The following is a 25,184-nucleotide window of genomic DNA, read 5'->3' as shown; positions in this document are numbered from 1 at the left end:
GAAGTTCACTTAGGTAAACCCATGCTTGTGGGCAACTGGCACGGGACCATTGTGAATAATCCCATATAGGGCCTGTTTTTCAGCTCATTTACTACCCACATGGGCCCTATATACAAATGTTGGCTAGGAGGATGCCACCTGCTACTCAGTACAAATTTCTTAAAACCATACTTAACTAACAGTAACTTTAGTCAGTAGTGTAGTGAAGGATATACGCACCTCCTTTTCAAGCTGTGAACAGTTTACCCACCTATCAGCCAAAAAGCCATGTATATGTATGGGATAGTGTACCCACTTCCTCCTCCAAAACCTACACATCTATCTAGTAGTACAGCCAACTCATCAACCACCACTACACCACTGCAGTATAGTGCTTGAGTACGTTTAAAGTAAATACTACTTTCTGCTCGTACCAGTCAGTCATTCATGACTAAAGCATCTTAATCATCTCTTTCATCATTTCCCAATTTCAACAAAAAGCGAGCTAAAGTCTTTGTCAAGCGTGAGTGTTCATCATTGTAAAATGGGGACGTTTGTTTTGAGAGACTGATGTGCATCATTTCTGAATCACTACAGATGAAGCTTTATTCCGGAGCGATGGGCAGGCTGAGGTGTAGGAAGTTTGTTTTTCTTTTGTCGTTGCTGTTGTCTAGCAAAATCAGTTTGGGATATTTTTTCAAAGTCTAGCAGAACTTTATGTGGTGCAAAATGACCACATAGGTGTGAGTGTGGAGAGGTACAGGATGGAGCTGTCTGGATGTCTGTTTGGATAAGGTGACAATGTTTTTTTAAGGACCCAGTGTGGGAAGCATGAATCATGCTTCACACATTGTAGGATGATTCAGTGTCTGGTGATGACTGCAGAGCGACACAATAGACTTACACTCATTTCTCTCCCCAGTGGGCTGAGTGTATTTCAGTCCCCTGGCTGCACAGTTGTTTCTTATCTCTTTGATTCTGCTGCATCAGTAAAGGACTGTCTGACCCTGCTGCGCCAAACGACAGCTTCGCACACAGTCTGTTCCAGGCTCAGTCAGACTCAGCCACCCACTAAGATGATTCCTCGGGTAAATCTAACACAGGCCACAGGAGCCACTGCAAGCTCCCTGCTCGAGCTCAAAGCAGAACCCAAGACCCCGGGCATCCTCATCACTCTCTGAACTGCAGTGGTGTCGGCTGCATGCACTGCGGAAGGAAGTCCATCTGCACCATTAATGTTCTCTCTGCAGCAGCACAGCTCAGTTGCAAACTCATATGAGACTCACTCACATCTTCACTATTTAATTTAAATGACTGGATCTTCTACAAAGACAGTTTTATCTGTGGAACAGCAGGTGCAATTTTACTTCCTTTATAACTGACAGTAGAAAAAAAAGCTGAAGATACAGTACAGACAACTTGCAAAGTAAAGCTCACAATGAAGCCATATAATATTTACGTTGCTGGCAGTGCCAGTGTGGACAGATGCAACTTGACTACCTGCTAAATAGGCATAAGTTTCAGGGGAGGGATGCAGGGGACACACCCCCCTCAGTATTTAAAATACAATAAAAGCACAAAAGTGACCTTTATTTTAACAAAATTAAAGACATTTACACCACAAGCTGATGCAGAAAATACACAAATTGTCGCATAATAGTTAACCACAATGCAGGAAATTAAGTGTTTCATGCTCAGAATTTCCTGGCGGACCCCCGAACCCCATGTTTCATATGTGTGGAACTGGTGGACTCTGGTATTGTTGTGTTGATATGAAGAGGCCCAGAATGTGGATATATTTCGAGGCAATCTCTGCTTATTCCTGACAACTCTAACAGCAAGAGGTAAAAACAAAATCCTTCGTCAATTACAACCATATAACTTGAGCCCCTCCCCCAGTAGTGCAAACAAATTATTTTTCCACATAATGATTATTATGAAAGAAAAAACAGCCGACAACTGTCTGTACTGGATGCTGGACAGCTGGAAACATTAAGTAGCCTAACTCAGCCTGTATTAAAGTTACAGGCAATATTAAAATAATTAAAATAATTTCTGCAGTTAGATGCTTTCATTTAGACTGAATTATGGCCATTAAATGACATCTATAGATACAGACTTTATTATTCCCTCATGAAGGGCACAAAACAAAAACATGTATCTAATGTATGTAATCTAGTGGTGGTGATACAGAACTGTAGGTAATTTGGGTCAATGTTATGTAGGATTTAGTGTTGTTCATTTATTGGTATATGGCATAATTTAATATACAGTATATACCATATATATCACATGCATTGTGTACATCCTACAGAGCCAGGGCCCTCTCAGGGTTGGTCAGGAAGAAGTGTGGAAGTGGAAGAAGAAGGGAAAAGACAGTAACAGTGCAGGTGATGATGATGATGATGATGATGATGATGATAGTAGTACCTCCATGAGGCATTTTAATTCCATTTTCCATTTCAACTTTATTTTCTTGCTGGTATATGTGCAGCTAAATTCAAAAATCTGCTGTTTTCATTATTTTGAGATGATGATCTTAATTTATTTTGATTGAAAAGTTAATGGGTATTTAAGTTTTTTTTAAGTCTTTCATTAATGTTAAGAGAATTTTCCATTTTGGGATTTTACAATAAAAATTACATTGAGACTGTAAAAGATGGCCTTTAGCACATTTTTTATGGCGGCTTTTAATCTTGCATCAAATAGTTAATCACATTAGCAGTAAATATTGTACGAGTAGTATTGAACTACAAGAAGCAAGACAGTTGCAAGCCTTCAAAGTTAGAGTTATGTAAAACTTTTAATGGGTCAGATAGGTCCTAGAGATGTGGTGACAACAGCTGCGCAGGGGGGGCCCGATGTGATTTTTTTTCATGGGGCCCAAAATTCCTGGCGGCGCCCCTGCCCTCTCCCATGGAGTACAACAGGAAAAGGCAGCCATATTACAATCATACAGTACAATAAAACACAGAAAACCCTAACTGACAGCAAGAGGTAAAAACTAAATCCTCAGTCAATTCTCACCATATAACTCAAGCCCCTACACAAATTAAGTGACACAGGAATAAGTTGGCATGTTATACAATAAGTTTAGGCCGAAAAATGAACTTGTAAACACAGTTCAACAGCGCTAAAACACTGAAATTAAAACAGCAACAGGGTAGAAGTAAAGCGGGAGACACCCCTTTATAGGTGGGGTACAGAAACTGAGTATCAGACCTTCCACATATTGACTATGGAGGCCTGAGCTCGTCAGGTAATAACAACTGAAACAAAGAAACCTACGCCCTTACCCACCGTTGTTAAAATGGTATTATATATGTACTTAATGTTGCTGTTTATAAGCCAACTGTGAGTGCTAAGTTTCAGCAAGCATCAGGGAGCTAGGTGTAAATTTTGTCTGTTAAAGTGGTGGTGTATGGTTAGAAAAAAAATAAGGGAATGATTATTTTTACAAGTGTAAACCAGCATTGTTATCAGCCTTCAATAATAATATATAATGGGAAAATAAATATTTACTACCTGTCATCATCACTCATCTTTTAATATTCCCTGACTCCACTTAATAGCTGTTATAATATAGCCATGTCAGGTCTTTGTTGAAACCTGGGGAAAACATGTCATATTTTGTTCAGTGTGACAAATACACAGGTCATGAATGAATCTGTGAATATATTCCTGTAGAGGGCACAGCTTCTCTGTAGCTCTCCATCACTGAGAATGAACATTGTGTCCATCACAGGGAGTAAATGCAACATTCTGATTTCATGTTGAGCCGACAGATTCAAGTCAGATGAAATAGATGATGTATAGTAATTTTACATTAAACATTAAACAACTACAACTTACATTAAAAACGAGTCCTGATTATTATATGACTGAGAACATATTCTCTGTCAGTTTTCTTCCACTTCTGTATAAACAAGATAAAACCTAAGCGGCTTTGACCGGAAAAGGAAGTGCACACCAAGTTTAGTACAGGGATAATAATGTGGTCACATTTTTCTTAAAGTCTCCTTTGCCTGATTGGCTCTTGAAGGGTAAACCCAACATTCCTCAGCGGTTCTCTGCAGCAGCTTTTTCCAACTGCAGACTGTGGTCATTCTCTCACCTGCAGTCCCTGCACGCACTCAAAGTTCACACTGCCTGCAAATTCTAACACATCTGAGGACTGACCGTTGACTCCGCGTTGAACTGGGATCAGAGGAAACATGATTGCTGAGATTGTCTTCACCTTGTTGTGTCTCTGCTCGCTGCATCCTACACTTGGACAGGTGAGTGAACACAGTGTTACAGGATAATGCAGCTTAGTGTAAGTGACATCATTTGAGTTAAATGAGTTCAAAACCTTGCTCACGAAGACGGTTATATTCTATCAAACTGATCAATGATTGCAATATGTATTTTACACGTGGCTTGAAAGGCAAAAAAAATTCAAATTTAAGTAGCCCTTCTCAAAACAGCTCCTACTGTATATGTCCTTACCTGACATCACGTACAGACATTTTAACAGAGCAAACTTTGAGTAACCCTTTGCATGCAGGCTCCAGGAACAAGACCTCAGAGCAGGCATACTCACCTTGCTTTGCCACTTTTGCAAAAAGACAGGATGCTAATTAATAACAAACATTCAGGATTACTTAATTATTGAATTAATTAAATGTTGTCGTGTACTGTGATTTTTTCTTTTTTATGCAAATACTTTTGCTAGTTGTGCACCTTTAACTAAGTGGCTCACGTAGTCACATTTGTCTTTATGTTTTCTTTCTTGTTGTATAATGCCATTGTGACCTATGTCTGCAAGAAGCGCTGTATAAATAAATTTTACTTACTGACTTACCTACTTAATATGCAAATATTTAGCCCAGACCTCTGTCAGGGATCCAGGGCACTTTTTTATGTAGCCTGGCACTTTATTTACAGACAAAGTCCAAAAAAGAAATTATTTTCATTGTGATCTTGAATTGTCAGTGAGGCACCCAGCACCCTATATGGAGTGTTTAAAATTGCATTTCAGCGTTTCAAACTTGTTCCACATTAAATTATCTGACAAATCTGGTTAGATTTAATAGTACTATACTGTACTTTACTGTCATCTTGAGCTCCAGTCCTGCATGCCTCCTACACACCGTCACCCAGTTAACATGAAGCCATGTGAAATGTCGCTTAGCACAGGCAGAAAGAGGCCTTTGACAACTACACTATAAACACCAGCCACCCCTCCCGACTGACTGAAGCCTCTCCAAACCCCAGTTCTGTCCAAATCAGAAAGGTGTTTTCAACAAATATTGACTCTTCTTACATAACCCCGGCTGGACGAAAACACTAATTGGTTGTCTGAAAACATGCATGAGAGGACAGGGCAGAGGGTGTAGAATGACGCTGTTGAGGAGGAACGTGGATAGCAAACAAGTCAGCGCCACTCCCTCGGCTCTGCGGCCAATAGAAAGGGAGGTTGTAATGCAGGTGATGTTTATGCTGAGGGTGTTTATACCTGACTGACCCTAAACCCTAAATCCACCACATCATAAAGATAGCATTCGCTGATTTCATCCCCTCTCTTTCGATGACACATGGCAGTTACATAACTTTATGTAATGAAGATTTTAAACATCCACACAGGGTCACACCTAAAAACCACATCATAAGAATATCAAACGTTCAGAGAGAGTTCCCGTGTTTATAACTGAGTTTCAGTAGCTTTGAAAGGAGGAGGTTCCTGCTTGCAAATACTTACAGTGGCCAAACATACTCTGATCCTAGGGCATTTACTTGCTCATATAACAGCCCAGCCTCTGTGCTGCACAGGTCTTCAAGGGCACTCCTTCAGCAAGCCTTCGTTTGTTTACATGAAGTGGAGCTGACTCTGTTTTTCAAGTTTTGTTTAGAGCTGTGATTTTATTTCACACTGTTCTTTTAATCAAACCATCAACTTGCACAATTGAGTAATAAAGCAACAGATTTACTTTGGCAGGGTTACCTCAGGTAATGAAATGCAGAGCGTGTTGTTGTAGGTCAATACATTTTTTTGGCTTAGACACATAAAAAAAACCTAAAGATTTTTGGACTATAAAAACCTTAAACATCATCTTGAGTTTTGTGAGTGAATGTTAAGTAAGTTATCTGGCAAGTGCGTTAATGACATCACCAGCTTGTGGTCCTGCAACTTCTCCTTCATGATGAGAAATATTTATTTTGAACTTACCTGAAACAGACACACTGTAATTACCTGGGTATGGTTGTGGGGTTGTTCTAAGAGGTGACCACCTTGTGAAGCTACCAGTACGACACGTCATCGGTTTCGGACCTTGACCTCACCGTCTTTTATCACAAGACACCCTAGTCAAGGCAGAGCGAAAGCAGGTTGATCAGTTCTTGGTGTGTCTCATCGTTGGCCTCTAGATGGTCACTTGGGAGCCCAGACGAGATCTCTTCTCTTCAGCCACAACCAGTGACTGCTCTTTTCTGCGGCATTGGCAAAGGCTTTAGTTGCCTTCCTGTGGGCCTGCCCTCTGACTTCCACTTCCCTCAGGAGCCTTGTGGTGGAACTGGCACCAAAGCCCCTGCAGCCCAGCTCTACTGGAAGCACTTCAACCTTCCAGCCTTGCTCCTCTGCTTCAGCTTCAACGTCGCGGCTTCTTGCACTCACAAGCCTCGGCCACGGCTTCCTCCCAGAGAATCTGTCGCAGGTCGGTTGCTGCAAATTTCAGGTGGGAATATGATTCTCTAGCTTTAGTCAGCATGCATTTTCCAGTCCCTAACTGCATTCAGTGGGCTTGAGTAGGAAGACAAGCGGCTAGCTGCAAGTTCCTCTCCTTCCCAGATGAAGGGTGGAAGGTGTGGGAACTTCTTCTAGGTCTTGAGAGGCATAGCATTGGCTACTTTCATGCACCCTAGCTCAAGCCAGTACTTGGTTGTGCTTCCAGGTTTATCTGCCTTGTGTCAGGCAGGTCTTGCATCCTACCAAGATGTCCTTTAGGGTTGCCAGAACTGCACACAGAGGACAGGCTGGATCTTTTCCCTTACAATGATTTAGGTTTGTAGGAAAGGGCAGGACATCCCATATGGCCCTGATGGTGAAGCTCAACACGTTAGCCTCCACACTCCACAGCTCAGTCCATGTGATTTTCCTCCTCGCAACGGCATCCCACCTTGTCAAAGCTGCCTTGCTTGTCTTGGGATATGACTTCGGCACACCTGGCAGCTTCTTCTTGGTGCTGCACCTCCTTAACCACCAGGAGCCCGCATTCAGTTTGGGAAGCCTTTCGCTAGGTAGGTTTCAGTTCTCCCAGGCCAACGCCTCCTCTGGCTTGTTGGACATGGCCCACTATGTCCTGGTGCTGGAGAGCAGATAGGGTTGGAGCAACGTCTCTTAACACCGAGTCTTGAGATACTATGAGCGTCATCTCCAGTCTTGCTTTGGCACGTTTGTATTCCTCCACCAGACCAGTGACAGGGCCCCATTCCCGTAAAGCCCTATGCTACTGAGACATCTCGGTAACCCAAGCCATTTCCTCACTTCTGCGTTCACCAGTCTTTCCAATCAATTGTCATGAGACAGCTTGACCTCGTAGATGGTGACTGGCCACATGAGTTGAGACAGCAGTCCGAATTGAAAGCACCAGGCCACCTGGGTGCAAATAGCATCTGCCTGAATAAAAAAGAAAAAATACAGATTGATTTTAAGTGAATTATAGCTTTCAAGAAGTTTTTGTGAAAAGTTAATTAACATGTAATTATATCAGTCATCATGTTTGGTTTGTTCCAGGACTGTCCTAGCAGACAGGAGATACAGGGCTCTCTGAAGCAGGTCCAGAAGCTTCTCTCAGCCCACGAAGCCTCATACTTACAGAGTCTTCGCAACCTGAAGAAGAAAATAAACCTGTTGCAGAACAGCCCAGGGAAGCAGACCACAAGAGCCACCAACAGTAAGCAAAACCCTCACAAAGACCAATTTATTTAAATGTTGAATGTTGAAATATCTGCTACTTTGCTTCTTTATCACCTTCAGGTACCTGCCCAAAACTGGACGCACCCATCAATGGGAGGAAACTCGGCAAGTCACACAGCTTGGGTCATGAGGTTCATGTTCTGTGTGACCCTGGCTATGAACTTGTGGGGTCAGAGAGCAGGGTTTGTCAGGAGAGCCTGACCTGGAGCGGCCAGCAGTCTACCTGCCGAGGTGAGACACCAGTGCTGATCTTCTGCCGCCTGGCCTCACTGTGATGGTCACTTTCTCCACCACCTCCTCCTCATTCTCGTTCTACTATTGTCTCTCCCCGTCTTCACCCTGATCATCACTCATCCTCTTATCTGACTCACTGATCACTTTTACAACCCTGTCATCGTCCTTTTGTAATGTTTCCCTCTTCTGCTCTCTGCTTCCATTCCTCTTTTTGTGCATTATGCATGTCAACGTTTTTCTATTTAGAGATACATTTCATATGTGACCCATGATCATATTTCCTCTTTATGTACTCTGGTCGTTGTCCAGAGAGCTTTCTGAATGCCGTGACATGCGATATTCCAACCTGTGACAGCTCACTGACTTTAAGATAACAGCTCAAAGGCTGTTTGATCAAGACAGAGCTTCCCCTACATTAACTTATCTGCTCCATTTTCTTCGCTCATTGACTCTCAAACACGCATATGCAATGATGTCACGTCCTCTTATCTGTAAGCATCAAAGATATTTGGTTGCATATGTCCTTGTATTTAAAAGGTTCAAATGTAGCCACGGAGTCTCCTTGTATAACCTTCCTTTCTGTCTGTTCCCCCAGACATCAATGAGTGCGCGTCCTCTCCGTGCATGAACGGTGGGACATGTGTGGATGAAGTGAACCAGTTTTCTTGTGTCTGTGCCAAAGGCTGGGCTGGAGCTACCTGCCAGAGCCCTTTGCCAACATGTAGGTATAATACAGTACATACTCAGACCACACACATATGCTGGAGATGTAGTTTACTTCACCATCTTATGCTCTAACCTGGGATTTGGGTCCTTGTTGCACCAAATGTGTTGATACCTTAACACTGGGAGATACATATCAAGCAACAAAACAAATATTCAAGGCAACACTTTAATGCAGAGTATATTTTTATAGGCCTGTGTCCAAACAGTCTGCTCAAGGAGATTACATTGGCCACTGATTTGGCTTGCCAGTACAAGCCAGCGCTACATACCACATAGTGGGTTTTGTTGAATTCCAGCCTGAAGTCCAGTGGTCTGCCCCCTCATGTATATGGTGGACTGTAAATTTCTGGAGCCCAGTTTGTTTGTTTTTCTCTATTGATTTGACATTTGCACACTTACATACAGTGTGTTTCTGTAGGTCTGTTGCTCATTAGACAGTGGCCCACATAGGCTCTATTTGATATGATATCTAAGAGCTAGTATCTGAGGAATTCCAAAGCTTTGCATCCATGGGTGCATGCTGACAAAACAGGTCAGACATAAACATTATACTGACCATGATACTGGATTTTTTATTTTTTTTTATTTTTAAGATTTTTGTTTTTGGCAGCGTCAGAGTGAAGGTGGGAGAGAGAGGGGATGACATGCAGCAGAGGGACATGGGTTGGAATTGAACCTGCTGCCACTGCAGCAAGGACATAATCTTAGTTTATGGGGCGCCTGCTCTATCAGTTGAGCTACTGGGCAGCACAAGACACCAGATTTTTTCAGGCTCATATCAATATTTGAGAAGTTTAAAATTATGATAATGTCTGATAACATTTTTTGACACAGACACTTATTATATTTAAGCATTTTGCTGGAAACATTCCTTGAATTAGTTTTACAAAGAATTTTGACAATAATCATATGTACAGAGCAGGGCATTTTACGGATGAAAAATAAACTTGTCGGTGCTTTTTAGCAGACAACTATGTAATGTCGACACTGTTTTGACACTAAGTTCATGCTGCTTTTATGCTGCATGCTACAGCTTGCATCAGCAAAATCTGTGGATAGTACCTGTTGTTTGGTACTTTTTTTTAGTACTTCCTTGGTCAAGGTCTCAAGTGAGGTGAGCCAATAAAAGGTGAAGTCAAAACATTGCAGACCACTGATTGGTCAGAAAGAATTGTCACTAGAATTGTCACTTGTTAAAGATGGTGTCTTGTACAAACCTGCCATTTTTAAATAGTCAAGCTACCGGCAACAGCAGCTACATTTTTTTATTCACCTGACTGACATTTAAAACATTTAAAACCAATTGCAGCATGAAAAACTATCCTGTGGTCAGTAGATGAGGTGCAGACATCCTTCGTTATTATCAAGCGGCAACATCTGGTGCTGAAAAATGAAGCCAACACAAAGTGCCAAAAACCGCAGTTCCTTGAATGGCCACTTGAGGCTGGCTCCAGAAACCAGTCAATCCCCATAGACCCCCATGTTAAATTGCCCTAACTTTATAGCAGGAATAAACATTTTTACAGCCTGGTACGAAAAATGGTTTTAGTCTCTATAGCTAATTAACCCCTTCATGACAACTGTAGGGTGGTGATTTTTTATGTAACTCACCTGTTACATTGTATTGAGGCTTAAAGTTACATGTAATTAAGGACAGGCTACCCTGAGTGACAGGCTGTCTGCCCATAGTGTCAGATCCACCCCTCACTCCTTCACAGCGCCAGCGTCTCACCCAAATATGGTCACTTATGGCTCCAAAAAACCAAGATGGCAATAGCTGAGTTGCCGAATGCAAGGCTTCAAAACGTGAGTCCACAAACCATTGGGTGACGTCATATTAGCAAGGTCCATTATTTTTACAGTTTATGGTCCTTATATTGCTGCAGCTCATTTACAAGCCTGGTTCTAATGGACTGAAAATAGCAACTTTAAAATAACTTAAAATATTACAGCAAATAAAAACACTTGCACCCTGCCCCTCTAGCTCGCCTAGTGGAGCATGTGCACCACGTACAGTATCAAGGCCGAGTCCTTACTGCAGTGGCTTGAGTTCGACTCCAGCCTGGGCCTTGTCCTGCATGTCATCCCCTTTATCTCACATATATTTCCTGTGACTCTCTGAGCTGTCCTATCCAATAAAAAACAGAAATGCTAAAAAATAAATCTTAAAAAAAAAAAACATTAACTTTTGTCTCTTTCCTGTCTTCCTCATTTAGTCTTTGTCACTATGACAAACACCTCCGCCGCCACCTCCTCAGCCACGGCTGCTGCATCTACCTTGCCAGCTGCCACCACAGGGCCCTTTGTCCGTCCATCACGTTGCACTATAACGCAGGGGACCACCCACTGCACCTGTGAGCCGGGATACACCATCTCTGGCAGGGACAGCAACACTTGCACTGGTACGACTAATACCTGCCCTGTGACTAAACCATACATTTATCTATGTGAGATGGTAACTGTGTGTGTGTTGTATACTTTTAGATATAGATGAATGTGAGCTGTTCCATAACGGCCAGGCTGGGAGACTGTGTTTACATACCTGTGTTAACACCCCTGGAGGCTACCGCTGTTCCTGCCCTGCCGGATACAATGTGACCCGCGATGGACGCAGCTGTAAAGGTGTGTTTTTCTTTTTCTTAATTTCAAAAATCTGCATTCAATATTACAGAAAGTATTCCACAAGGTATTTATACCAAATGTTGCTGATAAAACTCAAAATAACAACACATCAAAAATGGTTTCAGTTCACAAAAATGGAGAATGCCATTCTCATATGGTGTGAAAGATATCCCAACTTCTCTGTCTGAATAAATATCTTATTGTGTTGCTGTTTCCTCACAGACATTGATGAGTGTGCCACCAGACAAAACAACTGCACAAAGGACCAGATGTGCGTTAATACATACGGTGGATTCCAGTGTGTCCGTGTGGACTGCCCCAAAATCCCTAATGCTACATACGTCAAGACATCGCCTATGTGAGCATTATCCTTAGTTATTTTTTTTACATCCAAGTTCACTTCCCATTGTACAAGTAATATTTTTCATTTGAGATGCACAATAAAAACATTGACAGTATACCTAGTTTGATTCCTTTGAACACCACCTCTGTTTTTTTCCAGGCGTTGTGAACGTAACCCCTGTCCCGTGGACAACAAGGCATGTTCTCAGACCCCCAACTCCTTCTCCTACCATTACCTGGCTGTTGTGTCCAACCTGTCAGCCCCTCGCGTCATGTTCAGGGTCTCAGCATTGCGTCCAATGGGTGACACGCTTCGCTTCTCCCTACTAGGGGGAAGGCAAGCTCGGCGCCACTTCACGGTCCAGCGTTCAGATCGTCTGACAGGTCAGCTGATGCTGGTGACCCCCGTGCAGGGCCCTGCCACGCTGGAGGCGGAAGTGGAAATGAGCGAGCTGGAGAGACGAGCCCAGCTGGGGAGGTATATCACCAAAATCACCATGTTTGTTTCCCAGTATGATTTCTAAAACAAGAGAGGTGAAAGTGGAAACTCACTTAGAGCACAAAGGCCAAACAAAAGTCTGGTTTGGATTTAACTAAGGACTCCATATGTGTGATAATCTGATGTACCGTGGTGACCATATTTAAAGTGTGCTGTTGCTGAAGGAGTTGCTGCGACATGAATAGGACATACTGACTCTCAAATGATGGATGGATCAACATCTGTCTTGCACAGCTGCGTGCAATAAATGTTTTAGAATATGGGTCCTTCGGGGGCATTGGTGATAAGCTATAGACTGAATCACAATGTTTGTTTACAATACCTTCTGGGTAGAAAGCCCCCACATCACATACATGAAATGAAACAGCGCAGAGCAAACGATGCCTCAGTTGGTTGGTTTTTAGCCACCTTAAAAAAGGCCCACCTAAAAAAACAATAATAGTTCAAGTGTTTGCTATATTTAGAAGATTTTCACTGCTTTATCTTACCATCAGACAGCTTTTTCCAATTGGGAGCTGGAGCTGTTATTTTACTTCGAAAAACACGGGAGTTGCTGGTCTACCGCTGCCTCGATTAGTTTGTTTGTAAGGCTCAGTCTGTGGGGGCATGGCTTGGGAACCGGAGGGTTGCCAGCTCAAGTACCCGCACAGACCAAACCCAGAATGTGGACTGGTAGCTGGAGAGGTGCAAGTTCATGCTCCTGGGCACTGCTGAGGTACTGTTGAGCTGTTGACCCCCATCTGCTAGGGGTGCTTGCCCATGGGCCACCTCGCTCTGACATCTCTCCATTAGGTCCTGTTTGTGCATGTGTCTGTATTTCAGGCCTATGTGTGTGCGTGTGTAAACTGAAAAATGACAACAAAGTGAAAAAAATGAATTTCCTATCAAGGGATTAATTAAGTAATGCTTTCTTCTTTCTTAAAGCGGTGGAAATAATCCAAATATAGCATATACTTAAACTGATTTTTTTAGATGGATTTTCTAAGTTGGCTAAATTACATTTTGCTCTGGCACACATCCACAGCAGTACGTTGCTTGCATGCTGGTAGATTTGGTTTATCAAAGACGCTAGCAAAGCAACACAGTACATAAAATAACAGCAGAAATGTTCGATAGGTGGGACCATCGTGTTTATATATCTTTAAACGTTACAGTTATGGCTGAAAATGACAATAGAAATAAAAATGTTTGCCAATGTCACATATCTCTGCAATTCAAACCAATGGCCAGTTGTATACCCAGAAGTGTATGTTGTTGTTAGTGTGACATCATGTTGATTTGTCCATAGAAATCCAAAATGAGTAATGTATCTTTGGTTGATTTCACTATAAGAACAGGAGTTTTGTATGGATGAACTCAAACTTTTTTACTGAGCAAATACAGAAATGTGTGTTGGAGATATAAAAGGTGAATGACATGATGAAGCAAACAGTAAAACATCATTCAGCTGGAGGAACTAGAAAATATGTGGACAATCCTATTTTTGGAAACGACGGTCCTGCTTGTTGACATTTGTTATGTATACTGGACATGTGTTAAGATTTTGTAATTTTCTTTTTTATTCGGTTGTATTTATATCCTGGTTTCAGTACAGCTATTATACAATCATTAAAACACTATGTAAACCCTAAAAAGTTCCGTTTTTCATTTGCACAAGCATAAAATGCTCTGGTACAATGTTTGAATGTCTTATTTCACTGCACTCTCTACCTTCTGCAATATGCTGTAAGAGCAGTCTGATATATATATATATATATAAGCAGTGATATATGTGAGCAGCGGTTGTTTGGGAAACACTTCAGTTCTCGCAGCACAGAGCACTGCTGTTCAGCGGACAGACAGCCAAAGACAGGCTGCTCAAAGAGCCACTGTGTTCTTACAGTGCATGAATAACTTTAACTTTTAAATCTGAAAAACAAGTACACACAGAAAAAAATGCACATGCACCCTGCGAGTAAGGTACGTGTGATGATTTCCCTTCATGAGGGAGGTGTAGATTTGGAAAAATCATGGCATTTTAGAGAAGCGTGATGAAATGTGTCACCTCTGTGCTGCACAGGCAGTCTATCTACTCCTTGGCTTTGCACGACTGTCTGAAAAAGACATCCACCAAAATGTGCATCTGTAGGATAGTGAGGCAAAATGTAGGTTCACTGGAGACAAGCAGGATGTCTTAAGTTGCAGAGGGGGATCCGTACTGTGGCTGGGACTCACCAATGACATGGCTGAGGGGGCGGGGGGGCTGTAGCCACGGGATCCTAAAACAAGATTGCATGCTGAGTGAAGAAAAAAGATGCTTGGAGATAGGGAAGCAGACAGAGAGTGATGGCTGAATAGAGAGGACTAAATAGGAGACGATTCATGCTAGCCAGTCAGTCACAGGCTGAGGGGTGCAGACTGAATTAAAAACTCTGTCTTTATTACCACAGCAGAATAGGCCTTTCACTGTTCGTCACTGTGCCGCTGCCTCTTCTGTCTTAAAGGAAGAATAAGCAAAGGGAGAAGTAAATGAGAAGCCATTCTTGTGTCTGCCCCGCAGCAATCCACAAGAGACGATGATTCAGTATCCAAAGTTTAACCAGACTCCTACTTCTGTCCCCCTATAAAACCCAAATAAATCCTCCCTCTGCTCATCTACAGCTTTCTGTTTTCTTACTCAGCATTGCTTGTGAGAGGTCCAGCCTTGTGCACAACAGCAACATACCCAAATATACACAAACTGGGCTGTGAGAAAGTCTGCCTGTGAGAGCACCTGGTCTGAAATCTGGTGTTTTTGTCTGTGCTGTTCCACTTTTCACCCCTCACTGTCCTCCCTTTTCTTCCCCACCTCTCCCTTATCATATTACAACCACCTTGTCATCCTTCTATCCCCACTCCTCCATTTCCACCACCCTTTCTCTTCTGCTCTCCCGATGCGGCTGACTCACACCATGTAGATAAAAACCGCTCTTAATGAGTGCTGGCAGTGTGCACAGGCACTGAAATCAATATCCTGATCTCAGTCTGGTTGTGTGCTACGGTCATAAGAAACCAGCACACTCTCTGTGACAGCAGGCTGGGCTATCACTGGTACTTACTTTTGAAGGGGAATACCTCGGCCTCCTCTGAAGTTCAGTGGAACAAAGGAGAGTGAGAGCGGGTCTGCTGAGGCTGTGGAGAGTGCAGACAGGACTCCACAGTCAGTTTGGCTCTGGGCCAGTTAGTGTGGGCATGCAGGTGAGGGGAGGAAGGAAGGAGAGGGGATAGCAGGCATGCCAGCAGTGCCCACAGTTGCTGTGGTCAGGGAAGCTGAACCTCCCTGTGCTACAGAGCAGAGAGGATATGAAAGTGTAGGGTACATCACTTTGAATCATAAATCAGAAACTTGATCTGCTCTTGCACCATTAAAACACTGTGTCCTTTTACTCTGTCTTTAACCCATCTGTCTCTCAGTGCATACTTAATTATTGTATATCAATGTAATTATATTAATATATATATTATATAAGTATATTTATTGTTGTGTTTATATCTTTTGATCCTGCAAAAGAAAATCTGTGTTTAAGTGCATTTTCAAACCCCAGTGCTACACTGCCCCCTGCTGCTCCAAGAGAGGGCATGCTGCACACTCTAATTTATCATAGGCCTCAAACATAACTACTAGTGTCACTAAATATCATGCCCACAAATATTAATACTGAGTATCCATTAGAGTGAAGCTACAGCCCCCTCAGTCACTTCAACTTGGCATCCAGCCCGCTGCACTGTGTGTGTGTGGGTCTTTTGGATGTGTAGGAGAACACAGAACATTCATTAAATTAGATTCTGACCAGTCCTGTTGTCAAGTCTGGACTTGAAATGTGAATAATCAATGAGGTTACGCTGCCTTTGCTCTGTGCGTAAATTCACGCTGCATATCTCTTAATGGGGAGACACACTTAATGTTTCTGCCACGATGGGATCACTTCAGTGGGTGTAGCTGCAGTCCATGCATCGCTAATATAGCCTACAATAAACATTATGACATACCTCGCTATTGCACATGAATAAAATGCATTTGGATAAATGATAATATTCATAATATAATCAATATAACAATATTTCTTAGAGTGTCCTCTGTGCATGTATGGGCCTATGATATAATAGTTAATAGTTCTACTTCAGAAAAAGAATGAATGAAGAATGAAGGCTATGTTTGGCTGGGCCCCCAAATCAATAAATCCGCCCCTCAAAAACACACCCATTGCTACTATTCGGGGTCATACACGGAAATACACTTAGCTGTATTAATTTCCAAATAGGCATATTAGCTGCTTTCCTTGACAGAACTACTGTGGTTATGAAGTAGAGCGCCAGTGGAGAACCTGCCAATTCTGATGTTCTCTGGCGAATGCCAGTCGAGCTGCATGGTGCTGGGCTGTGAGCACAGGTCCCACTACAGGACATCGGACCCTCACACCATGATTCACACATCAGTTCCTGTTTTATTTTGGTTTACTCGTCTCTTCTCAGATACTTCACTTTCTGTACTTGTGTGTTTTGTGTGATCGCCTGCCCTGGTTAGTTTTGCCTGTCCTTCATTATCCTTTTCTCCCTAGTGTATTTATACTTCATGTTTCCCTCTCTCAGTGCAAGTTCTATCTAGTTCCAGCACTTCTGCTGGTGTCCGTGTTTCTGTTTCCTTTTATTTTTTTAAATACATTTCTGCTTGTTAATCTGACCTCATTTTCTCTATGCCACATTTGTCTGCCTTTGCTTCAGAGTGATTGCCTGTACACTGAACCCTTTTTGGCAGATAAAGACTGTTTTTTGTCCCAAGTTCCTGTCTCTGAGTCCTTTGTGCTTGTGGTTTCTCCAGTTGTTACAGCATCATGGCGGTATGTCACTCAATCTCAGATCAGCTGTAAGCACTACACATTCGTTTGTGTCTGAACATGCCTACCCACAGGACAAAAGTTAGGTGATGATTGGTAAAGGCAAATCAATAGTTGGGTGTGAAATTTTGTGACGACCTACTGTTTCGAGCTGGGTTTGTGAGAACTTAAATCCTTGCAATGAATTAAGAAAACAGACAACAATCTTAACACATAAATAATCATAAAGGGTGGCTCTCAACGATGAGTATTTGATCAGAGAACATTGTATTGTTGCCTAAATGAAGTGAAGTGTGATAACAGGAAACATGGATCGATAAGGACACCTAAATTTCACACAGCAGCTGGACTCACACCCGTGAAGATAGAGTGAGAGAATTCACTATAGTAGCATTCAGGGCTCTTATGGTTTATGACGTCAAGATACTGGTGGGCCACTTGTCACTGAGCTGCTCTATAAAGGACACAACGCCGGACTGCTCGGGTGGTAGGGGACTGACAGAGAGAAGATTACATGGGCAGGTATCCAGAAATCCAATAGGATACACACAGACACTGAGGAGTGGTAAGTGAGCTATAACAAAGAGGTGTGTGTGTTAGTGTGCCTGTTGAATTGAAAAAATGTATATTGGAATATCACTAAAAGCCAAAAAAAAAAAAAAACCTGTTTGGTATTTTTAATAAAATCATGCAGGAGTGAGAATCTGCTCAGCATTATGAGTGAATATCAGCATGAGCAAAAGGTGTCCACAACAGAGGGATCAACACTTTCCTCCAATGATCAGTCTCCCTCTGAGTAGTTGTCATTTTTAGCTCATTGGGTCACAGTAACATTTATAGATGGAGCTTAACAATTAATTTAGATGCAATGAAATGCAATGGGCTGTATTCTGAGACTGTTGCACTGCACTGGAAAAAGCAGTCAGCATGTTGTCATGTGTATAGGTGACACTGTACTAATAATAGTGGCTTCTGCTTGTCTGCAGGTTTCTGCCAACTCACCATCAACAGTATGTATAAGGTCACTCTACAGTATCATATTCTTATTGTGTAGTTTTTCCACAATGAAACCAAGTTAAATTTTGTTATGAGTGATGTATCGGCCATTTTATGACTTAACTGTAGATCTAACACTTAAAGAAGCCATATACTGCATATGTAAGACAGTTTGTTGTATGATAGCTCTCAAACAGGATGTATTTAATTATTAATTTGTCATTTTTGTTGACTGTCTTGTCCTCTTTCCCAAGCAGGTGAAAATGAAAATAAAATAAAACAGAAGAGCCTTGTGATATTCGTAACCTGGACAAGGCATGGTTTTCAAGGGTTTGTTTAAATCTTATATTTCAAACTAATTTTATAAGTTTGATAGACAAGTCTGACATTCTCTGTACATGTGTTTTGTGTTATGCCAAGAGAAAAAAAGCTCAATCATATCAACCCTTACATGTTGATTAATAATTTGCCAACTAACTTTCCTTTTTTCAAGGGATAAAATTGTGTTTAAAAACAACTAATGTTGACTGTAAGTTTGTTTTTTTTTTAAATATATTTTGGGGGGCAATTTTAGCCTTTAATGGATAGGACAGACAAGCGTGAGAGGGAGTGACATGCAGCAAAGGGCCACAGGCTGGAGTCAAACCCGAACCGCTGCGGCAATAGCCTTGTACATGGGGCGCCTGCTGTACCACTAAGCCACCAATGCCCCGACTGTAAGTTTTGAATGTTTTGGAAGATATGATTTTGTTGTTGTAAGTACTCTACTCAGACAACAACTCTGTGTCTTCCTCAGTATTCAAAATGTACTACTCAGGAAAGATCACACTGGAATAAGAGGACACGTCATGGCAGCGCTGCATCAACTTCTGTGACCTGTATTTCCATATCTGTTGAAATGAGCCAAAAGTCCTTTAAAAACTGAGATAAAGTTTTGTTGCTCCATTAGACTGGTTGCAAAATCTCCATGTCCAGTAAGTTTGAGCAATTTTAAAGGTGAATAAGGTTGTTCACTCCATCCTTGGATCTTGAGGGGTGTCTGTCCGATTGGTGTGACCATATGATAAATGAAGTCTCCTCCCAAAAAGAGTCTTGGCTGAAGGTTATTTATTTGTGAGGGAGTTAATAATGCTTCTAGCCCCTCCAATAAGGAACAGTTTAAAGAGTCTAAGTTACATCTGTAAATATCTCTATCAAATCACAGAGAGAGTGGGCCCTTCAGCAACATGTTGGGCAGAGAATGGGCCCTTGTGGGAGAGACTGTCACCTTGGAAATATGTGTTAAAAGATGCCATTTGCTATATAAGCACTTGAAAAAGACAAACCGACCCTGCCTCACTCTGATGACATACTCTGACGTACAATGGGACAGACGAGGCGGGGTACACCCTGGACAGGTCACCAGACTATCACAGGGCTGACACATAGAGACAGACAACCATTTACACTCACATTCACACCTACAGGCAATTTAGAGTCACCAATTAACCTGCATGTCTTTGGACTGTGGGAGGAAGCCGGAGTACCTGGAGAAAACTCACGCTGACACGGGGAGAACATGCAAAGGGCTCCCTCCTGGGATGATAGCACATTTGTATTAGGAGAACATGCAAAGGGCTCCCTCCTGGGATGATAGCACATTTGTATTAACAATGCAACAACATGTTTGGTGATTGGCTGCTGGGGTTGCAATGGTATGAGATTTTCACAGTTCGATAACCATCTCAGAAAAATATCCCAGTGTCACAGTATCACAGTATTACAGAATTTACATTATTATCAGTCAGAATGACCCTTAAAAGGCATAAACATGGAAGGGTTATTTTTGGTTTAACAAACATTTTAGCATTATAATTGAAACTTGAAACCATTTTGTTAATGGAAGTATGTGTAAAAGTCTCCCATTTGAAAATAACTCAAATAAAAGGGAGATGCTCCATCCAGTTGCTTTTTTTTTCAAATATTGTAGATAAGCAGATGTACGATAAGGGTCAACTTTTATATCTCAGTATACCTTGAAACCGGTATGTTGCTGCAGCCCTATTGGCTGCTAATAAAAGCTATTTAAAGAGCCTAAGATGTAAAACCCTTATTTCTCTCATTTTACCTGCTGTCCAAAATTACCTGTCTTCACCCTGCTCAGCTGAGGATTTCTTTTCCATCCACATTTCCTTGTCTTTTTTTTGTCAGAATCAGATCCTCACCAAAGCGAGAAACACATCTGTCCCATCCATAGGCTGTATAAATCCCATCTATGGCAACCTCATGGACTGCAGGCTCCAAACCAAACGGAATGTGGAGGTCGCGCCGCGTGTTTGCGACAGTGTCGTAAAGCGCCAATGTTGTGGTCGGAAATCGGGCCGGGTCGTCCTCTGAGCTGAGCTCTCAGTCGCCCTTCACCAGAGAAAGAGTGCTCTTCTCAGCCAAAACACACACCTACTCAGCGTTAAACCATGGCGGGGACACTTGCACGGAAAGCTATCGACCACCTGAAGAGCAAGGAGTTCAGGGAATATTTGATGAGGTAAGTTAATGGAAGCTGTTTTATCTATATTAGCACGCATGCTAAAGTGACGTTAGCTCGTCGGCTGGCGGGTGATTTACAGCTCGGTACGGTAGCGTTACCTAATGTTAAACAGCTGACTAAACTTACTGGATCTATTCAGACGTTTTAATAAAGTTCATGACTATTGTAAACGATTTAGGTGTTACTATATGTTACATTGGCAACGTTTCTCACGGTTCTCAGCTAGTTTTCAAGGACAATTGTGCTCTCTGTAACATTGGTAATAAGAGCTCAGTTAACTTGTTCCTCCAGTTTATGAGGTTGGCTGTAAATGGAGAGGAGACTGTGGGTGAACTCGTTTTTTAAATTTATTTTAAATAAATTCATGTGGGGGACATGCAATATGATACAGAAACACCCCCCTGAAAACCCAATCAGCAAAGCTTGAAAGTGGGTCGTAACCTGTGAGAGGCTCTAATAGGATCGCAGGGGAACAACAAATGTGCCACTAACAACAGTGTTTAAGTGTGGTATTCTTTATGGCTGTGGCCAGTGATAAATATGGCTTTGGGGACAAAGGCAAGCAGGGAGGATTACTTTTATTACTTTTTGTCATGTTGTCAAAACGTTGGTTAATGTGTACATGATGTCCAGGTGGGGTGTGTGCACTTGCCACAGAGCAGTAGGCTGCTTGAAATTCAGTGTGCAGACTAGTGATGCAAGAAGCCATCTTTGTTTGCATTTGTCACAGATAAAGATGCTTATCTCTAGGTTCGTTTTTTGAAGAGTTTTGTGTGGACGGTCTTGAAAATCCAGTAGAAAGTCAAACATGTGCTGTAGATTTTAGGCGAGGCACACATTATGTACGGCCCTTGGCCCTTTCTCTGGTTTAGTTGGCTTTCTGACAATTTTGGTGGTGTGTTTGGTCACTGTGCAGAAAACACAATCAATAAGTTAACCTTTTCCTTTTGTTATGAATGTTATGATCGACAGTTGACTGTAAGTGTGGTTAAATATTTTCATCCAGGTAATAAAATGTTACCTTATTCATAATATCGCAGTTTAGCCCTGCAGGACCTGGGCTCTTTATTCAGTTCAAGTTCTATTGTCATTTGTGACTTCATCAGGCCTGAGACAGACCCATGACCTATTTTAGGTGGCAGCAGCTCACCCACATCAGTATGACTTATCTGTATTTATGTTCTTTTCTCTTCCATGTGGCCCTGAAAAATAAAACACGTCAACAGCACGGTAAGTACTCATGGTTTCTCTCTTTCAACATATCTGTTTCTATCTGTGTCTCTCTTCATCTGTGACTGCCTGCTGATTTATGTCAATCTTTCTGATTGTCTCGTAACTCATATGGATGTATCATTTTCAAATCTTTACTGTCCTGGTTTTCTCCTATGTATTTTTGACATCAGTGCTTTTAATAATGGGATTCACAATACAGATTTTACTCTAAAGTATTCACATGTAGTTCTGTTCTTTGGTACAGCCAGCTAAAGATACATGTCCAGTCTGTGGTCCTAACAATGTTTTGTCCCTTTGTGTGTGTCCGTACAGCATTTCTGGGGTCCGGTAGCAAACTGGGGTCTTCCAATAGCTGCCATCACAGATATGAAGAAGAGCCCTGAGATTATCAGTGGCAGGATGACCTTCGGTAAGTCACACAGACGCATGCACTGATAAGCCCCGATCTACGCATGCAGGGCACAGACAATACCCCCATCCTTTTCTCGTTAAGCTTGTTAGGGTTAGGATTGTATTTTGTACTTTATCTGAAGGTTACTTAGAAATGAAAAATTCCTATAAGTAAACTACAACTGCAGTTCTTGTCAGGTCATTTTGGATATTTTCTGTGGCTGCCCTTTTTCTGCATCACATTCTGAATGAGTTTTTACTTTGGCCTGAAAGGGGCCTCAGAAAACATGGCAGATGCTTCATTTATTTATTATTTTTTGTGAACATTAAGTCTAGGGGTAGCAGTAGAAGATGGTAAAGAAGACAGTGGCTCTGTAATAAGCCTGTGTGTTTTCTCCCTCTTCTCAGCTCTGTGCTGCTACTCAATTCTCTTCATGAGGTTTGCTTACAAGGTGCAGCCACGCAACTGGCTACTGTTTGCTTGCCATTTGACCAATGAGTCGGCACAGCTAATCCAGGGAGGTCGTCTCATCAAATACAAGTAAGTAATATCTCATGCTGTTTTATTTCTGTTGTCAGTGTGAATGGATCATGTTTTATGAAGTGTTGGGAAAAAATTTCAGAATTTCCAGTTATTTTCAAACTGGTCCTTATTTTGTCACCATGACTTTTTACACTATGTCATCAATAACGTAAGAGTTATGACAATCAGCAGTGTTTTGTTCTCACATGCCTTCGGCTCTTGATATGATAGTGAGATTTAGGATGATAAAACCAAGGTTAAAATATCTGAAATAATCTTTAAAATAGAGATCATGGGAAAAACAAAACTGTAAGCACTCTGACTGTTTCTGTTATATTCCAGCATGGAGAAGAAGATGAAATCTTAGTGGCAGAGTGAAGCAGATGCAGAATGTTCACTGCAGAGTGGCACCAAACTGCTGCAACAGCTGTCTGAACCTGGACATCAGAACGAATGCAACTAAACATCTCATCTAATCACTGAAACCATGGCACTTGCAACGTTTTTTTAAAATGATGGTACCATGATTGATCATGCTCATTAAGTTTTAGCCACTTTCTACTGTACAGACAGAAAAAAACAGATGCTTTCCTCCAAGAATTAAGGTCAACTCTGATTTATTTTTAGAATTTTTCAACATTCAACATGATATCATGTAGGTGAATGTGCACCCAGCTAACCAGCCTGACAGTTAGCTGCCTTGCACACTGGATCCACCATCTGTTGCACACTTCAAAACCAGGCTTAAGTAATCATTACTCACCAATCATGTAATTTTAGGTCATCAGCATTAATATTTTCATTACTTTGCAACCTCCTTAGTAATTCAAATATTAATGATATTTCATGTAAAACTTAGCCTAAGGTCAGCTTATGTAAATATGTCCACAGAGCAGATACTCACTTGCTAAGCATACGGACATTCATTCATTAACCTTCACCTAAACACAGAGGACACACAGAGCTAAGATTTATGTTTGTTTTGCCCTTTAGCAAGATGTTATCCTGTATAATGGAATGGAGTGAATAAGGATCCAGTTTGGCATGGTTTTATAACAGGGTGATAAATAAGACAAGCTGCTTCTGTCAGTGCTGACCAAACATGTACTGTGTGTTGTTGTTGTCATCATGTCATTCACATTAATTTATTGTCATTGTATAATTCACATAATTTTTCCCTTACAAATGATTTGATTCCCTGTGTTTGTTCAAATAAACTGGTTAGAACCAACTTGAACACAGTTAATTCAGGGAGTGAGTGATTTATTTGCAAAGCTTGTGTTTAATGAAGTTCAACTTTGTCACTGCAGTGTTCATTTGATTCTTTTTTTGTTTCTGTTCCATGGTCATTGTTAAAGATCAGGTCACCTTTACAGTGTTGGCTATTTCACCATGGTAATGTCAAGGAGGCCTCTGCTCCGTATTTACACTCTACACTTAGCTCCGCAGCCCAATGCCCTTGTTAAATGAACACAAACATACAGAGGGGTCTAAAAGTCTGAGCCCACATTGAGAAGCTCTATATTTTCACATATCTGGAAACAATCAGAAAAACACATTAAGTCACGGAATGTAAAATGAAGAAATATTTAAGATCATGCACCATTTCTAGATCAGCAATCAAATTTAAGCAAATGTGTGGCACTGACCAGTGTAACTCCTTTATTCAAAAGGTCTGATTTCCTTGAGTTGTATCTCTTCCATAGAGGTGTGCATTGAGATGACACTCCTGGATTTGATCTAGTCATCTTAGGCTCATTCACATAACTCGCAGCTAACTAACTTACAGCCAGTGTCCACCTGTTATAAATATGGCTGTGCCTCAAGTTTCCAGCAGATCGTGGCTTACTACGTAGCATTGTGATAGTAGGAAACATGGCATCAGAACAAATACAAGTCCATTCCATTTATCACTAGGATAAAGGAGTCCTGAATGTCATGGACTTTCTTCCACAGTCACTGGAACTCAAGCACACTGAAAATTTCTGGGGCACTTGAAGACTGAGAAAGCTAAGCACTCTGTGACACCACATGAAGCTCTTTGGACTATTGTCAAATTGTGCTGAGAAAACATGGGTCATCAGGTTTTGCACACACTTATGGAGTCCATACCACCTCGCGTGCATACTGTCACTAAAGCAAAAAAGATGGTATGCAAAATACTAAAAATAAGATATTCTGAGATTCATGAACAATTTTCAAAGATTCAACTTTTCACTCAGCTTGTTAAGCCACTGTTATCGTTTGTAAGGAAAAAAGGTGTTACATTCGAAGCAAATTCAAAATATTAACAATAATACATTTTA

At 41.6% G+C, this 25,184-nt stretch overlaps 2 protein-coding genes across 2 annotated transcripts; both read left to right on the top strand.

Annotated features, from left to right (window-relative positions):
• The first annotated feature begins 7,046 nt into the window (after positions 1-7,046).
• On the top strand, positions 7,047-13,880 carry LOC126393941 (fibulin-7-like). The gene is made up of 8 exons (XM_050050400.1): positions 7,047-7,319; positions 7,751-7,910; positions 7,994-8,164; positions 8,763-8,888; positions 11,110-11,295; positions 11,378-11,515; positions 11,738-11,873; positions 12,018-13,880. Exons 1-8 carry the CDS (start codon positions 7,047-7,049, stop codon positions 12,379-12,381), a joined length of 1,554 nt encoding a protein of 517 aa, XP_049906357.1. The 3' UTR covers positions 12,382-13,880.
• A 6,647-nt stretch (positions 13,881-20,527) lies between these two features.
• On the top strand, positions 20,528-24,124 carry mpc1 (mitochondrial pyruvate carrier 1). The gene is given in 4 exon segments (XM_050037822.1): positions 20,528-20,733; positions 22,278-22,374; positions 22,764-22,896; positions 23,221-24,124. Coding segments are annotated over 4 exon segments (330 nt in total). The 5' UTR covers positions 20,528-20,658; the 3' UTR covers positions 23,246-24,124.
• Positions 24,125-25,184: the final 1,060 nt, after the last annotated feature.

Source organism: Epinephelus moara, chromosome 1, assembly GCF_006386435.1.
Source record: "Epinephelus moara isolate mb chromosome 1, YSFRI_EMoa_1.0, whole genome shotgun sequence".
Classification (NCBI taxonomy): Eukaryota; Metazoa; Chordata; class Actinopteri; order Perciformes; family Serranidae; genus Epinephelus; species Epinephelus moara.
This window is presented reverse-complemented; position numbering and strand designations above follow the sequence as displayed.